This window comes from Bidens hawaiensis, unplaced genomic scaffold (genome assembly GCF_021521415.1).
Source record: "Bidens hawaiensis isolate Kalapana, Puna unplaced genomic scaffold, B.hawaiensis_p1.1 tig00014712_1, whole genome shotgun sequence".
In the NCBI taxonomy this organism is placed as follows: Eukaryota; Viridiplantae; Streptophyta; class Magnoliopsida; order Asterales; family Asteraceae; genus Bidens; species Bidens hawaiensis.
In genome coordinates, this window is record NW_027492287.1 from 179581 (window position 1) to 197319 (window position 17739).

Consider the following 17739-nt stretch of genomic DNA (forward strand, 5'->3'; position numbering starts at 1 on the left):
ATAATCATAATGAAATTTATGGAGATAAATTATTATTTCCAAATGATGAGACCTATAACTAAGGTTGGAAATATTTAGCCTAATTGGGAGAATGCAAGCAATCACATGCATTCTATACGTGGGCTTCATGAAAAATAAATAAATCATAATTAATAATAATTAAGCCAAGAGGTGGCACGTAAGATGTTCGAATGTTATTGGGTTGATTGCTTTGGCCCTGGGCTTGCAACTCATGACATGGATATAGGCAAGAGATAATTATCAAATTATGCTTGATCAGTGTAGCACGGCTTTGGCGTGTGCTGAAGACAACAGGGAAAAGCGTATCATACAAGACTCGTGGTCGAGTCTTTTTCTCAAGAGTGGGAGTATGATGCAGGAGCATGAGGCCCATTAAGTTGGTCCGGTCCAAATATTTTGTTTATTGTTATTTATAAATATGGTTATTAGGTCTCTTGTTTACTTAGTTGTGGATATTGAGAATATTGTAAAGAACGTTTGTTCTTGAACCTTTCGGTTCGTTTCTAACCTTTATGAATATTAATTGTTTATTGGATTACATCAAAACAGAAGGCAAGCGGGCAACAAGCTGCGCCGCTACCCCTTTTTGAATCGCAAAACCCAATCTTTTAAAAACTATATTTGCTGATCTTGGAGTCATAACATTACTATGCATGACCCGCTGAACACGGGTAAGTAGCTCCACAGCTTCAGGCGCGAGAAAACCAAAAATGTCAAAAGCAAAAGGAATAAATACATGTTGATTGTCAAGACACGTCTTTTCATGTTTTGCCACCTTACCTGAAGCAGCTTTTAATGCGGCTTGACCGACCGTGAAACCACTACTCCCTAAGCCCACCAAAGGAGAAACCCCTGTTTAGATGAAGTTTATGAATAAACTATGAGTTTCTTAAGCCATTTGAGTAAAGCCGTGGAATCGGCATCATTTTACTTATGGCTCAAACTATTTCACCCCTTCGGCTGAGAAATTGTTAACGATCTCAAGAACGACACTGTTTTATTATATGACTTCAACAAAATCCTTCATTTAATATTTTCTGAGCCAATACTAGTTGCAAGGTTTGAGTTTGTGAGTTGAGAAAGCAATAATATACTATCATGATCAACTCATAAAGCATGTTACGCCACAAATCAAATATCTTAGACTTGAGTTGACAGACTATACACTAAGATGGATTTGAAGACATGTTATGTCTAACAGTACAAAATACGACGAACAGAAAATGAAATTAGAGTAATACTAGAGTGTAAGTTAAGTTATCCTTGCAGTTTGCAATATATGTTTGGTGTTGTAATTATTACGAGAAGAGTGGAAGAATTAATTCTAAACAACAAAAAGATTCAAAAGTATTCATAAAATTAAATAAAAGGTATGGAGATGCGGGGGAACGAACCCTGTGCCTCTCGCATGCAAAGCGAGCGCTCTACCATTTGAGCTACATCCCCACATGTATTCTTGTTTGTTTTTGATTTATTAATGTGATTTAGGAAGATGGATGTGATATTAACCGAAAAACTGCTAGGATTGTTCGTATGGTTCAATTTATGGATTCTGAGTTGGATGACAACGAATTGCAAGTCTTAGATTGTTCTTTTGATCATACAATCCTGGGGGTTTACGTCTTTATGACAAACTGAAATTGGGGGATCATGAAGTTTTAATATAAGTATTTTTTTTTTTTTAATGTCAATCACGGCTTAACTTTATGATCAAGCTTAACCAATAACTATTAGTTGTGTCATACATGATTGCAAGTTTATTTACCTTATAAAAATCACAAATTTGTATTATTGTTCAAAAGGTTTTTCTTTATTTTGTAAGTTATTATTGAATAGTCATAATCAGATTATCACTTATCATCTGTAAAAAAACGGATGTGTTTGGACGTGCTTCGGTTGCTTTAAGTGGTAACTATCAGATAACCAAATCTTTGGAAATTCTAAATGTTTAACAAATTTATAGATAGATAATATGTCCAAAAAATGCATTTTTGTGAAAAAAAGTTTGAGATGGTCTGGTAAAAAAGAGATATATTTTACCCTTGGGATATTTGTGGTTGGAATATGTTTAATCAAACAAAGAAATGATCAGATAACCAGTTCCAAAACCAGAACAAAGATCCATATCCTCATCTTTATTGACATATTGATAGCGCACGCAACAATTATGCAGAAGATGAAACGCCTCCAAGAAAGAAAGCTAAGAACTGATCCTATCGACCCGCAAAAGTGACTTTGTTTTGGTTCAATGAAGGTAACCACAAACAATCAACTTACACAAAACCACAGTAAGAAACTCACAACCATGCATATTGCAGGTAATGTAGGCTAAACACCAGAGTTACCAGGGAGCATGATCCAACCTCTCGTTCTCTGCAATTTTCACCAACGAAATCTTTTGCAGCCCACGTCATCAGTCAGACCGCAGCAGCCACAACTACATGCATGCAGTGTTACATAATCTTGAACAACCCTACAGTTGTAGGCATGTCACACAGAAACTCCGCTAGGAAGATAGTAAATTGTTGGGATTCAAATCAAATCATTTAAATGCTACTCTTAAATTTTCTCTAACAGTTTATGTTGTTAAACTTCCAGCTAGCTTTGAAGTAGACGACTTTATGTTTATTTTTCCCGCATGGTTGTATGTTTCAGAAAACAAAATAGATCTAGCCTACGCAAGACGCCGGGTAAATATCTAGTTATAATCAACCAAAAGAGTTAAAAGAAATTTGAAACGTAAGATTGTTTTATATTATCATATTTGAAAAATATTTTACCAAGATATCTGATTGTGTTGTAAGGCCCAAATTAAACAGAATATTTAATTTTATGTTCACAATTTTTTGGCAGTTTGAAGAAATTTGAAAAAATAAATCTACAATAATTGATATATCATGTTAATAAACATGATCCACGGTGTAGGTACACACATGTATGTATGTGTGAAAACTAAGAAAGAAGAGTGAATGAGGTTAGGTGGTACATGAATAAGTTGTTGAGCAACGTAGATGCAGTGTGAACTGAATATTAAATAATTATATGTACACAATTTTTATTGTTTTCTATAGATATAAAAGTAATCCCATTCATTGAAAAATAAAAATTTCTCCTTTCACATTGATAAATTATTAAATTCGGTATTTTCTTGATCGGTTTGTTTGTTTTCAGTAATAATTTGATTTACGGTTTGCACCGGAAGCCGGTGATTTAAACCAGGCTGGATCATTGGATGAACATGTTTATAAAGATTTTTAAGATGCTCAAAAGTCGTCTCAGTTATAGTTATCAGGGATGAACTCGGTATCATACCGTATTGAAAATCCTGATCGCGAAAATCAAAAATTCTTGGTACCGGTATTGAAGATAAAAATTCAAAAAATACCCATACCGCACTGTACCGATCCTGAAACTCAAAACTTTGGTAACAACGGTACCGATTTTGATACATGTACCAGTACCAATACCGAATTTACTCTTCCTAATAGTTACGTTTTAAAATCCATGAAAAGTTTATAAATGACTTTCATAAACAAAAGTAAGATTGGTTTATATTATTATATTTACTTTCTTGTCCTTTTTTTTTTTTTGTTATCAGCCTATAATGGTACACGAAATCTAACCTAGTATATATATACACATATGTATTATAAGGGATTTCTTATGTTACCTTCTTGTGACTTATTTAAGTCATAGGTTATAAATTACAAAGTTATAACTCACGAAACTAAACTTTGTTATACAACTTAAAAATTATAAACTATAAGTTAAAAAAGGAATCTCAAACAGTGTGAAGAAGAGTGAAGGGGGAAGAGTCAACGAGGTAGGTGGTACAATAGTAAGATGCTGAGGAACATAAATAATGCATCATCTCCTATCTCTGGTTGTAATTCTTCTCCCCTCTTGTTTCTGATTTCTGATTTAATTTTCACCATCCTCGAAATGAAGCCGCCTCCTGTAAAACATTTCGATCACCTTCAAATACAACTGGAAGCCATAAAATCAGCCACAAACGATTTTTCCAATGACAACTGTATTGGGAAAGGAGGTTTCGGGAGTGTGTATAAGGGAGAACTCGCCCACTCCACAGGAAAAACAATGGTCGCTATAAAACGCTTAAATCGCGAATTTGGCCAAGGCGAACCTGAATTTTGGAAGGAGATCATGACGCTTTCTCTCTATAAAAATAACAACATTGTCTCTCTCTTGGGATTTTGTGACGAGAGCGAGGAGAAGATCCTTGTGTACGAATATGTTTCCAGAAAAAGTCTTGACCGCTATCTCAATAGCGATGATCTCGGTTGGAGTAGACGTCTTAAGATATGCATTGGAGCAGCTCGTGGTCTTGCGTACCTTCATTGTCCTAATGACGGTCATGAAAGAGTATTGCATCGCGATATTAAAAGTGGTAATATACTTCTAGATCAAGACTGGAACGCGAGGATCGCGGATTTTGGTCTATCAAAATCTGTTTCGGCTAACCAACCGTACACGTTTCAGGTGTCAAATCCAGTAGGCACAATTGGGTATTGTGATCCATTGTATGCTGAGAACGGGTTACTAACAAAAGAGAGCGATGTTTACTCCTTTGGTGTTGTGTTATTTGAAGTTCTATGTGGGAGGTTGGGTTTCCCAAGTGAGACTTATAAGCAGTCTCTGACAGAATTGGTACGACTGTTTTATGATCAGAATAAAATAGAGGAAATCATTTTTGATAAAATAAAGGATGAAATAAATCCGAGTTCATTGAAGACATTTACAACAATTGCGTATCGGTGTCTGAATCTAAAGCGTGAAGCACGCCCACAAATGAAAGAGGTTGTGAGTACTCTTGAAACTGCACTTTATTATCAAGTAAGTTTCTTCCTCTTTCTATCAATTAACTAATAAATTGATATCTTATTCCATAACATTTTACATTAAAAACTTGTATTTTGAGGAAATATGTAATTTCAAAGGTTTAAGAAGGAAAAATATATAAAAATCTCAAAAATAAATGTCCTTGACAGGAAAAGTAGATACTTCTATGTATATAAATAAATACACTTTTTGCGAAGATTGACGGTCTGTTATAGTTTAAGCTGAAATGTAACTTTTTGGATGGATACATGGAATCGAAAAGTATCATATTATGTTAATAATAAATGTAAATAGTCGTAACTTTTGAAGAAATAATTTTAATAGCAAATTTATATACAAACACTAGGTTAGATACTTGTGTATAACAAGGGTCCAAATAAATAGATTTATTCAAACTACTATACTACATAATTAATGTGAAATACAATAAATATGTTCAAGAGTTTATGTAAAAGATGTATTATAAAATAGAATATATTACACGTTACACAATATGAAAATAAAAAATAAATGTGGAAAGTTTCATAAATCTATAAATACTTTTTTATACGTCATTTATAGTTTTATTTGTAAATTTACCTTTTTTTTATTTTTAAGAATACCATTTAAAAGGTTTGATAAGATAGGTAACAACATCAAACTACAACAAAACAATAAAAAACTAATAATAATTAGTACCCGGGTTAGTTTTATTATTCAAAGTATAAAAAGTTGGAGAGGCAGCTTCGACGTACTTATATGTATTGTTTTTGTTTTATTTATTTTTATTTTTTATATTCTTTCTCTCTCACGCAGATTATATATTACATTACATGTGTATTGCATTAGTATACAATTAAATGGTTTATTATTGGGCAGGATTTGTTAGCTTGATAGGAACATAAATAATTAAATACTGTCGTTCACATTTATCGTTAAAACGTTTTCACACTTTTAAAATTTGAAATTTTAATGATGCAGGAGTGCATCCAGTCACCACTCACCACCCATATCTTTAAGGTTAGTCACTTGGTTTTTTTATGCTATACTTTTCATGCAATAACTCTTCAACCAAAAAAAATTCTTTTTTTTAACGGTTAACAAAAGCAAATTTATAAAATAAAAAACGACAAGTACAAACCAAATAGACTAGCAAGACACCAGTCAACACAACCCCCAACAACAATTACACTTTAAACCTACACCAATCCTCCCATGACAAAAGAGGTCTTCCGGATCTATTTTTAACCCAAAGATAACTTAGAACTTTAATATCACTCACAACAACACCCGCAGTCGCCGCCGAACCATTGAACACTATGTCATTGCGGGTGTTCCATAAACACCAAACCGAGACAAGACAAACCGCATGGAAATACTTTGCCTTTTTCCTTGAGAATTTTGTAAATTTATGAAGCTCAAGGATATCACGAAAGTTAAACGCATATATATGAGGAACCTTGCACCAAAGTGAGATTGCTTGCCAAACTCCTTGAGCTAAACCACATGAAACAAAAATATGATCGACCGTCTCTTCTATCCCGCCACACACCAAACAATCTACAGACTCCACCATAATATTTCTCTTTGCCAGAGATGTCAATACCGGAACCCTATCCAACTTTGTCCTCCAAGCTAGAATTCCCACTTTTTGAGGGGCCCAATTATTCTAATAAAACCTATAACTTGGCGTGGATAAACATACCTCAATTATTCTTACTTTTAGACTTGTGGTTGAAAATCTTCCTAAAGCATCAATTTCCCACCCAATTTTATCATCCCCCTCCATTAATACCACCTCCAGACAAAGAATTAAAAGTTGTCTTAACTCTTCCCCCTCCGACGCAAAACTAGAAGCTCTCACCCAATTCCAAGTACTACAAATAACTCCATCAATCATAACTAATTTGCTAGCCACTGAGCAACCTACAGAATCCATCAACCAAAAAATTGTTAATGTGGGGGGCAATGCAGGATCAGAATTTTCCTTAAAGAAATAACAAACAATTGATAAGATTGTCATAAGTTGGATTTAACCAATCAAGGACAATAGTTGAAAGAGGTTTGAAGTCAAATTGGCATCAATTTAACCAATAAAAACATAAAATTGCGCACAAATTATCAAAATGTAGCTTCTCAACTAATCTATATCTATATCTATCTATACTCTCTAATAAAAAAAGTTACAAGTTTTACCACTTGTCATCCTCATATTAAACCTCACCATTTTTAACAAATTTATAATTATAAAATAATATTTACCATTCTTAAAATTTATGCTTCAAAATTTGTTAATTTAATGTTTACTTCCTATTTTTATTTTCAAATATTTAATATTTATAATAATCTTTTACTTTGAAACTGTTTTAAAGACTATTGTACAACGACTGCGTATTAATAATGTTTAATAGGTTTATTGTTTCTTGTATATCGACTATTTATTTATTAAATATTGTATTTTCAAAAACTACTCGTATAATAGACGGACCTCAAACTAGTTTCTTATATTCTTCGGCGGTGCGTCCATGCTAGCAGCTCACGTGTATAAAAGGAATACATTTGATCATAATCGTATTTAGGGTTGTAAACGTTCGATGGAAATTTCGTTTAATAAATGAGCGAACATGAACAATGAATTTCGTTAGATTAGGTAAATGAATGAACACGAGTCATGTTCCTTCAATTATTGTTTGTGAACATATATAAAAGTTAGTAAAAAAAGTAAAAAAATAGTAAAACAATTTTTTTTTATTTTTCAATATTTTGTATTAAATATAACAACATATATTTAGGCTTGTAAATGAACCGAATATTCAGTAAACTATCATGAACCGTTCGGAAAAAAGTTCATTTATGTTCGTTTATTTAATAAACGAACGAACATGAACAAAAAATTTTTGTTCGTTTAATTAAACGAACGAACATGAACGCATGTTCCGTTCGTTCATTTATGTTCATGAACGTTTGTTTATGTCTGTTTATTTATGTTCATTTATGTATTAATATTAATAGAAAATAATTAAATATTATCTGGATAAATCATTTACTTAAAGGTTTTATGTTTGTTAATTTGTGTTCATTTACGTTTTTTCATACATGTTCGTTTATCTTTATTCAGTTATGTTAGTTTAGATTTTAAACAAACAAACACAAATGTCCATTTTTAAATTAGCGAGCATGAACATAAATATTTGTTCGATTAAGTGTCTGTGTTCTTTTAAAGTTAAGTGAATGAACACGAACATGCCCTTGTTCGTGTTCATTCGATTCGTTTAAAGGCTTTCATTATTCACATTGATGAATACATCGGTCTCAATCTCTAGGCTCTGCCGATTTTATTTGTGTTCGTGAACCGTTCGTGAACACATTAATTTCCCTAATGAACGAACACGAACATAAAATCTCGTTCGGTAAGTGTTCATGAACCATTCGTGAACACATTATTTACTTAACGAACGAACATGAACAAGGCCTTGTTCGTGTTCGTTCGGTTCATTTACAGCCCTACATATATTACATATGTAAAAAAAACGATGTTAAATAAGGTTTTCACACCTCAAATGAATTTTTATTCTATACTTCTCCTCTCTCTCTATATATATACACACACATATACATATGTGTGATGTGTATGTGTATTTCTAGGTGCTATAACCGTTATTTGTATTTCTAGGTGCTACCCCGTCTTGCGATTTATCTTCTTTTACAAACATTTAACCAAACCACCTACAAGAACAAATGATTTCCCTATATAGCGTCTACAAAAAAAATAAAATAAAAAATTCTTTTAGCACATGTTGATGTGTAGTTTGGCTGCTTTTGTCACACACAAACTATAATGAATGGCAGAGATATTTCTCCTGGTGACGCAGCTGAACCTATTGAGGTGAGGGTAGTTAGGAGATGGATACCCCCAGAAACTGAGATTGAATGTTGGTACCTTTTTGTTGACAGAAACGTATGCATCATTCTCCTTCAAATTTTGCTAACTTACCTTTTTCAATTTTTTGTTAGATTAATTTGTAACATATATATACTGATCCAACAGGGAGATGCAATCCAAGTTGTTGCTGATCTGCGAGACGTAGAACACTTCAACGTCATAATCACACTCCAATCCTGTTATCGTGTTACCAACTATATATGTGAGAATTGCAGATACACTGGGAAGATTGCTCCTCATTGTGCTATTATTCGGATTGGTAAAGCCGCAATGTTTCTTCAAATAATCGATGATGGATTTCCTTCACATTACTTTAACTTTGTCACGTATGAGAACTTACGAGCACGCCTTAACAAACATCGACTTTTAACAGGTTTGTAAACTTGCTAGCAATCATATACATATGTTCATGACATTTGTGATAAACATTAACTGTCGTCTTTTTAGATTATGTGGGGAAAGTTGAAAGTACAATTGACACTCTCATCCAATCAGACAAAGACTGTTTGAAAATAAAACTGCTTGAAGACCCAAGGTACGTAGGTCTTTCCATTCATCAATCATCATCTAATTAGTACAACTTATCGATCTTCAAACATTTTCCCAGTGGTGAAGTTATTGAAGCCACTTTATTGGGAGAGGTTGCGACTTCATTCGATAAGGATGCTCTAAGGCATGCACCCTGTCCGGTTATAGCAGCATTAACATCAATGGAAGTCGTTGAAAACGAAGGTAAACAAAAAAAAACCACTAAAATACAACATGCCTTATAACTTTCATATTAACATAGTTATTTCATAGCAGGCGCACTTCAACTAAAATCTACGTCAGCAACGCACACTTATCTTGATCCAAACATTGAGCAAGCAAAGGCTATAGCTGCTAAGTAATGACTCTTTTGTTTTATAATATTACTTACTTGCAGGTCCTACTCATGTCCTTCTAGCATATCATTACAATATTTATTTAATTTGCTTGTCATTCCAGATTCCAGGGGGAAAACACGGAAATCGAGCACAGCATGTCAGGCAATAAGGACGATGAAAGCGAAAGAAATAGAGCAACACTTGCAGAACTGCTAGAAAAAGTACCAAAACATCACACTGTAAGTATCTTCCACTCCGTATCTAGTATACAGAATATCGTTTACGTACGGCCATAAAAATGATTTAATGGAGCAGTTTTAACAACAGCTTTTAAAGACCACCAAAACAGCCCAAATTTCTCACATAATATATTTTTTATATTATTTATGGCGTCATCTGGTTCTTCGATCCGGTTCAACTGGTAGACCAGTGAATCAGTGAGGCGGCATGATTATGAAATTAATATTGCTTTATTCTGTAGATTATGCTAGTTGATGTGATGCTCTATACATAATACCAAAACATTGCAAGTTTGCAACAATCAAATTCTTTTTCGTTTTCCTTCCAATTGAATGAAAGTGTGAAGCATACGCATTCAACTCATTTATATATATACATGTTCAATGAAATATATATAGGGAACTAGATTCACATGCATTGCATCAATCAAAAAAATAGACAAACGCCGTTCGTGGTACTACAAAGGATGCACCGAATGCCTTAAGAAGTTGAAACCGCGAGGACATATAATGGCGTGCACAGACCATGGTGACATCTCGAAACCAAGATATATGTAAGTATCATCTAATTAATCCATATCAATAGCATTCACAACATCATGATTTGATCTCATATTCCTAATTATCGACCAATAACGTACGCACAACAGGTATTGTGTCAATGTCACCATTACTGATCACACCAAGTCAGCATCAGCCATCTTCTTCGACGAGGCAATGACATCGCTTCTTCAAACCGAGTGCATCAAAATGGTTGTGGACCAAGGCTACACAGACCCGAACATCATACCGGAACCTTTGCACTCCATGATAGGACAAACAAGAATCTTTCAAATTGAGCTAGCTAAACCAGCTGGCTACAAAAGTTCCGCTCGCTTCATCATCAACCAAGTATTTCAAACCACCCTGCCCACTACTATCACACTCTCAACAACACCCGCTCTATCTCCGAGTACAACAAGCTCAAAGTTAACTGGTGTAAAAAGAAAGCTACTTCGCTCGCAAGGTGCATACCAAACACTTAACTAAAAATCCCTTCTTTCAAGTCCCGGATCGATAATCAAACACGAACTAAACGAATAACTCTCGTTTATATTAATCAGAAATATAACTCAAAAACTGATTACAAACTCTCAAACCCTAACTCGGTTTGACTTCTAATGAACCCTAACTTGGTCGCACCAGCTTTATATTCTATAATGTCTAACCATAACTCGGCTTATATAAACTAACCTAACTTGCTAGCCAAGACATTACCAAATATAATAAAACCCTTTTAATTCTTGGGTTGGGTTTTACACTTGGGCCAAACAACAATTGAGCCAACATTCTTAACTTATATGCAACAGATTTTTAATTAATAATGCTTAATTGCTTATTATGTATTTTCTTTTTCCCCAGATACGGATGACGCCACCAAAAAACTGAAGAAAGAAAAACCGAAAAAGAATAAACGTGTTGTAAAACGCGCGAAAACCTTATAGCACGTTATGGCTTTATCTTTCGCTTACATAAGAGCACCTTTTGTGTAGATAAAGTTCACACTGTTGTGATATGTACTGCACTGAGTTGGGTATACGGCCGGTCCGCATACATGGGAGTACTGGGTCGTAGTTGTCATGGGTTATTTGTGTGCTTTCTGTTTCCGAATGTGTGGCGGTAATAAATAAGGGATAGGCGGGGTTGCTTCCTGTCCCGCACGCTTTGGTTATGTTAATTTGTCTTTTAGTTTTTAAATTTTGGCATAAGATACCAAACCAATTTAATTTATTACATTAAACACATTTAAAAAATAAAATAAATGTGGGCCACCCCAGCCCGCAAGTCCGTACTCTTCACATCCATGTTCTAAAATCCTTTAGAATGCTCTTCGTTGAACTCCCTGCATGGTCTTCGAATTAATATCGACTTGCCATGCTCAAAGCATATTACACTTAATTTAGGTGTTTGTTGTGCATAACATGGCATGCATTATTGACCTTATATGCATATGAAAGTTTTTCATCTTTCTTTTTCCCTTCATCAGTTTCTGGACTCTGGGAATTGATCTAATTTTGTCATAGGCAAGATCGAGACCATGCTTGGCTTAAGCCAATGAACTACTTTGTCTATCCCTATAAATATTTATTCCAATGCTTAAGAGGTTCAAGATCCTTCACTACAACATCTTCCATGGTTGGGATGTTGAGAAGACATTAATTATACACTGTCATGATCAACTCAAAAACAATATACAGACTTTTGACACTATACACTGGGATAGTGGGATGGACTTGAGGACAATGTGATGCCTGTGGAAAATAAAACTTGAGTGACGCTTGAGCGTAAACTTATTTTGGAGATGTTTAAGAAGACGGTAAAAGAAAAGTTATTTCTAAGATGGATTTTAGGAAAAATTTTCGGAACAAAGAATTTTACTTTTTTTTTTAAGGACAACAAACTTTTATGAAAGCTAGCAAGCAGCTAGAACCACCATAAAAGTACTTAACACAACAAGCATTTCCACCAAAACAACAAACAGCAACTGCTAACAAAGAATTATAACATTTAAAATAAACAAGTAAAAGTAAATATTAAACATTAAAACTAAATATGATAAAATAAGAACAGTATGGAGATGCAGGGGATCGAACCCCGTGCCTCTCGCATGCAAAGCGAGCGCTCTACCATTTAAGCTACATCCCCACATGTATTCTTGTTTGTTTCATATTTTGATATCAGATTTTGTAATTTAAATTTAGTATGCCAGTCAGGCTTGATTCAACATATTCCTCATAAATATGTTCCTTCAAGTTCAAAGAAGCAAAGTTTTCGAAAACACACCGTAGAAGTCAGCCAAAAGCCAAAGGGATACGTTAAAACATAAGAGATTAAGGTGGAGGAATGCAGTTCTAATAAAAGACTTTTTTAAATACAAGAGCATAAGGCCTGAAGAAATGGGTGGGAAGGAAATCAAGAACAAATGATGGCTATGAGAAAATGCACAACTGAAGCTGCTGTGGAAGACCATTCAATTAATGGTGAGCCCACTGGATGGTTAAGGTTGTATTTTGCCTTTAGCAATCTTGTAGTAGTTGCCCTTGATTTGCATAAATGATGGGGCTTTTAAGGCTAGTCATGTTGGATATTTAGGTCCAACCTTGTTAACTAAATGATCTTAAATTTGGACTCGAGAGCCCCATCGGCCATCGCTTTCGATTAGCCATATTAAGAAAAATGTTTTTTAAGACTTGTACTTTCTTAGGAGTGTCAATGTGTCATGCATATTTTATAAAGCAATTCTTTCTAACTTGGTTTGGTTTGACAGGTTTTTAACAGCAATTTAAACTTCTTATCCAATACCAACTCACGAAAAAATTAGACAAGATTTGTGAAGATATGCAACACATTCTGGTACAACATTCATGAATTCAAAAACTCTGAAAACCAATACAAATGAAGATTAAGATTTCCTTGCGCCGATTATCTCTCTTTTAACTACTGGCTACCGTTGCTGGTTTTGCATCTTCTGCTTTCTCATGCTCCTTGTTAAGCACCTGGGAACAATCAATAAAACAAGAAGAGTTCATTAAAACCCAGCTGGGTAAAGATTAAAGATATAATGATAAGGGGTGTTTACCTTATTGTTGATCAAGTTGTGAAGAGCTATCACACTTCTGATGAGAGACGAAAGGTAGATAACAAGCATCTGGTCATTAGTTTTCACTGCCAAGTAACAAAAAGAAACATATAAGATACGAAAGCAAAAGTAAGAAAGAGTAAGAATCTTTAACGAAATTTCCTGCCTTTTCTAATGTAACATATTTGTGTACCTGAAAATGCCTTTATCAAATCAGCAACATTCAAATTTGGAAGAAGGTTAAACACGTCCTGCAATTAAAAAAACAACTTAACACTGATTCCTCTGACAGGTTGTAAAATATGAACAGAAATTGATATGATTTAATGGTGTTTGATATATAGATGAGGGGTAAAAGAATAAACCTGTAGATGATACAGTATTTCATGATTTAATGGTAGTGTGCCATCTATAACAAGGTCCAGATACCCTCGTATCTCCTTCAGCCTTGCATCTAAACCCTTCAATGCCGCCAGCTTTCCAGTTACCTATACAATATTAAACAAGAAAAATAGTTTTGCAACTGTCGTCGGCAATCGATGAAATTGAATATATAGAAAAAATTATATAACAAAAAAAGGAACCTCTGTTGCAAGTGTGCTGATAGTTGTATCCTTAACATCCCTCAACAAATGTTCCACTCCTGTTAAAAGAGTATTCCAATTAGTAAAAAACAAATAATCAAGAAAATACAAACAGGTACTTCTTTTTCTTCAAGTGATTACCAATTTCCTCTACTTCGTGTGCAGCAATTTCTGAAGACACATGAACAAAAACCTTCTGGCTTTTCTGAGTGGCATTCTGCAAATTGAAGCAAATCACTGCTTAGTTTAACATTTAGAGATGAATGGTATGTATATATATACAACAGATATTGTAACTAACAAAAGATAATAGAATAGAAGGTAGTACTAATTTACCTCTTTAACCTCTTCAATGGCATAATAAGCTTTTGTTGGTATCCCCAACTCCTTTGGTTGCACATCTATGATAACCAATACAGGATTTGGAACATAGCTGCAGTAACAAGATTCAACAGTCAAGAAACGATAATAATCAATAGAAAATGGTTAACAGGGCATGGAAACTTGAATGAAGTGACTGATTCTTGCAAATGTAAGGAAAAGTAAAATTTAGAATGAGATAATATTGCATACTCAGTGAATAGAGCATGAACATCTAGATCATTCTCCCGTAGCTTTGGGCCTGTGCTATACCACCCTACAACATGCTCCTTTGCTGCAACAAACTTAAATATTAGCATCTATTTTATGATAGGGGAGAATTGTAATCGTTGTTGTAATTTTGAAATTTTGAGCATTACCATTGATTCTCTTGAACATAGAGAACATGGCCTCATGATAATTGTGATCAAGAAACCAGATACTGGGGTCCTTCTCATCCTCCTCAAATGGCACTACAAAATATGAATAATCATTTAAAAGAATGAATCTAGATGTTAATTGTTTACCATACAAGTGTTTTACATAGATGTATATTCACTGTTGCAGAACGTGAAGTTCTTGACTGTTCATATAAATCAGACTGCAACATATAAAGAGGTGTGCAGGACTGACATTGCAAACATACGCTCTCTGATTTATAACTTCTGTATTGACTGTTCATGAATCAGAATTCAACAAGTGATGTTTATTTATGCAACAAAACTTTTCAAGGTGCAAATGAATCATACATAGTTAGATGAAGACTAGTGCAATGGTTGTCTTCTAACACTACATACACCAAAACTCAAATTTATATTTCCATAAAACAGAGGGAAGAATATCACTGACAAACTTATGCTACAGCTTTTGTGTACCTTGTTGAAGTGTTAAACATTCAATACAATAAGAAATTAGGAACTGGCATAATTCGGATCTTTATGACTATTTCATAATTTTACTTCTGATAATAACTCCATCTTGTTAAAGCATCCACCGAATGAAGTTCGGTAAAACAATCAATCTTAGGTGAGATGGCTTCAAGCTTCAACTGTGTTACTGAGAAGCTCATGGTATTCTTTTAGTCATGAAGACTAGAATCCCTAGTTTTTCAAAACATCTATCCGAATCTTGCTTTCCGACGTATTATTCTGTATCAAAGAAAGACCTTAAATGTTGCAAAAAACTCCTTTCAAATGTATTAGAAGTCTAGAACTGTCGCCATACATCTCATACCCCAAATTAACCAAGCAATTATAGTTAAAACACTGATCTTTGTACATCTTTGTTGACAACTCTTTCAAGTATTCAACACCTATCGCAAAGAAAATTCTGTTTTATGCACTAAATGAGTTGATGCACATATCAATCTGGTAACAAACCATGCAAATTTGTTGCCAATGATAGCATAGTTTTGCATAGCAGTCAACCACTCGACATACATCCTGGACAAAATTTACACCTGATTTGACAGTAATAAATACAGAACTTCAATACAAAAAAACAAGCACAAAAAATCAACTGTCATAATTACAAACCCTAGATACACATCTTAAGCATAAACAATTTCTAATCATGCTAACATATATTAGCCTATAATTATGAAATAATTAACAGCTCGGATCCAAACGAATGGATTGAAAAGCAAGCAAGCAAACCAACCTGCATAGCTGTTGGTGACATCAACGGTGCCTTTGAAGGAACTACCAAGAAGAACACCAACGACTCGCTTCTTGGTGTCTTTAGCGACTCGGTAGTAGTTGTCGACGATGCTGAGGAGTACCAACGGATGCACCACCACCTTCTCGATCGACCGCACTGACAGCTGTTGTGATTTGATCACGTCCATTGCTATCGTTTACCTGTTGATTGATTAAATTCAAGTGGTGATTTGGAACCCTAGAATTGCTCCCCCGTGGTGTCTTTCTGTACAAGAAAGGAAGTGAGGGGGTAATAATATATTGGTTTGGGTGCGTGTGGCTGGGTGGTTTATTTGGATCCGACCCGAAGATATCAAAGTTTAATAATTGGTTTGTTTGAGCTTGGAGCCTCTCCTGTTCAAAAAACTCGAGGCTTGAAACTCGGGTTTGTGTCTCGCTCGATAAAAGCTTGAATATAAAATTGATTTGAAACATCATGAGCTGATTTGAATCATTTTTGTAACCAAGCAAAAATCGACTCAGGCTCGGCTCGAGTCATGGCTCAGCTCGTTGGCTCGATCTTAAGCTCGTTTAACTTCAAAATCGAGCTAGGGCCTAGCTAAGTTGTCTCGTTTAATTTCGAACCCGAGCTCAAAACCACCCTGGCTCGACTCGTGAACAACCCTACTCTTAACTCCATTTAAAGGTTCATAATCGGGTTTTTCTAAACCTGGTTTCGGGTATGATCGTGTATTGGTCATACCTAGATAGGGTTCGGGTCGACGCATTAGAAAGACCCAGTTTCGGGTATTGAACTGGTTCTGGTTTTCGGGTACAAATCTGGTACGGTTCCGGGTACAGGTTTTGGTACTAAAATGCAAACTTTACGGGTTGGGGTAGTAAAAACCCGTCTATAAAAATACTCGGTTCCAAGTTTTTTTCCTAGTCAGGTTTCGAGTTTAGGTCTTGTGAAATACTCAAATGAGTCTTTCTGAGTCAGGATGTCGACCATCCACACTAATATTAACGCTCTAGACCTAACTCGTCCAAAAACAATATTAAAAAGAATTGTCAATAAATTTTTAATTTAAAAAACGGTTTACTCCACAGAATAATAACCAAGTTTTAAAATTGTTCCAATCAGGTCACTGAAATTTTTTTTTGCTATAATCAGGTCATTGAAGCTAGGGCTGTGCACGGTTCGGTTATTAGGTGAAACCCAAACCAAAACCAAAGTAATCGGTTATTTGAATATGCAAACCGTTCGATTTTGGTTTTTCGGTTTTTTGGTTTTCGGTCTTTTGGTTAATTTCGGTTTCGGTTCGGTTATTTTCGGTTTTTTTTTCAATTATGTGTTGACATTGCAAAAAAACAAATTTAAAAATGAAATGCATATTTTAAGCTTGTATAAGAACGTGTTAGAATACCGCAGTCTACACATATATTGAATTAAAAAAACAAAAATAGGCACGTGTTACGTCAAACTATACGAATACAAAGTTGCTAAATAGAGTTTAAAAATAAAAAAAGCATTAAAAGTTTAATCATGATCTTCATTTATCATCTTATTTATTTATTTTAGAAGTTTAGTCAATTTCTCATCATCTTGATAATCTTTATCATCTTCAATC

The 17739-nt window shown here is 34.4% G+C and overlaps 3 protein-coding genes and 2 non-coding genes across 5 annotated transcripts; 2 read left to right on the forward strand and 3 right to left on the reverse strand.

The window, feature by feature from the left end:
* Positions 1-1394: 1394 nt before the first annotated feature.
* TRNAA-UGC (transfer RNA alanine (anticodon UGC)) lies at positions 1395-1467 on the reverse strand. The gene has a single exon. It is a non-coding gene; the product is annotated as a tRNA-Ala (tRNA).
* Positions 1468-3963: 2496 nt separating this feature from the next.
* On the forward strand, positions 3964-8602 carry LOC143547340 (putative receptor-like protein kinase At5g18500). The gene is made up of 3 exons (XM_077038791.1): positions 3964-4875; positions 5842-5880; positions 8534-8602. Exons 1-3 carry the CDS (start codon positions 3964-3966, stop codon positions 8600-8602), a joined length of 1020 nt encoding a protein of 339 aa, XP_076894906.1.
* A 96-nt stretch (positions 8603-8698) lies between these two features.
* On the forward strand, positions 8699-10937 carry LOC143547341 (uncharacterized). Its single transcript, XM_077038792.1, has 8 exons — positions 8699-8818; positions 8909-9176; positions 9251-9338; positions 9411-9535; positions 9608-9689; positions 9791-9908; positions 10308-10462; positions 10559-10937. The coding sequence occupies exons 1-8, from the start codon at positions 8699-8701 to the stop codon at positions 10935-10937; spliced, it is 1335 nt and encodes a 444-aa protein (XP_076894907.1).
* Positions 10938-12520: 1583 nt separating this feature from the next.
* On the reverse strand, positions 12521-12593 carry TRNAA-UGC (transfer RNA alanine (anticodon UGC)). The gene has a single exon. It is a non-coding gene; the product is annotated as a tRNA-Ala (tRNA).
* Positions 12594-13195: 602 nt separating this feature from the next.
* Positions 13196-16323, reverse strand: LOC143547322 (26S proteasome non-ATPase regulatory subunit 7 homolog A-like). Its single transcript, XM_077038778.1, has 10 exons — positions 16131-16323; positions 14852-14944; positions 14685-14766; positions 14448-14544; positions 14253-14328; positions 14112-14170; positions 13893-14015; positions 13721-13778; positions 13528-13613; positions 13196-13444 (listed from the first exon to the last, which is right to left on the reverse strand). Exons 1-10 carry the CDS (start codon positions 16315-16317, stop codon positions 13382-13384), a joined length of 924 nt encoding a protein of 307 aa, XP_076894893.1. The 5' UTR covers positions 16318-16323; the 3' UTR covers positions 13196-13381.
* Positions 16324-17739: the final 1416 nt, after the last annotated feature.

Coding starts and splice junctions, on each gene's coding strand:
- LOC143547322 (XM_077038778.1), bottom strand. CDS start 16,317: ATGGACGTGATCAAATCACAACAGCTGTCAGTGCGGTCGATCGAGAAG. Junction 14,767..14,851: donor TATGTTCAAGAGAATCAATG/GTAATGCTCAAA, acceptor AGTTTGTTGCAG/CAAAGGAGCATGTTGTAGGG. Junction 14,329..14,447: donor CCATTGAAGAGGTTAAAGAG/GTAAATTAGTAC, acceptor TTCAATTTGCAG/AATGCCACTCAGAAAAGCCA.
- LOC143547340 (XM_077038791.1), top strand. CDS start 3,964: ATGAAGCCGCCTCCTGTAAAACATTTCGATCACCTTCAAATACAACTG. Junction 4,876..5,841: donor AAACTGCACTTTATTATCAA/GTAAGTTTCTTC, acceptor TTAATGATGCAG/GAGTGCATCCAGTCACCACT. Junction 5,881..8,533: donor TCACCACCCATATCTTTAAG/GTTAGTCACTTG, acceptor TTGTATTTCTAG/GTGCTACCCCGTCTTGCGAT.
- LOC143547341 (XM_077038792.1), top strand. CDS start 8,699: ATGAATGGCAGAGATATTTCTCCTGGTGACGCAGCTGAACCTATTGAG. Junction 9,339..9,410: donor AAACTGCTTGAAGACCCAAG/GTACGTAGGTCT, acceptor ACATTTTCCCAG/TGGTGAAGTTATTGAAGCCA. Junction 9,536..9,607: donor GGAAGTCGTTGAAAACGAAG/GTAAACAAAAAA, acceptor ATTTCATAGCAG/GCGCACTTCAACTAAAATCT.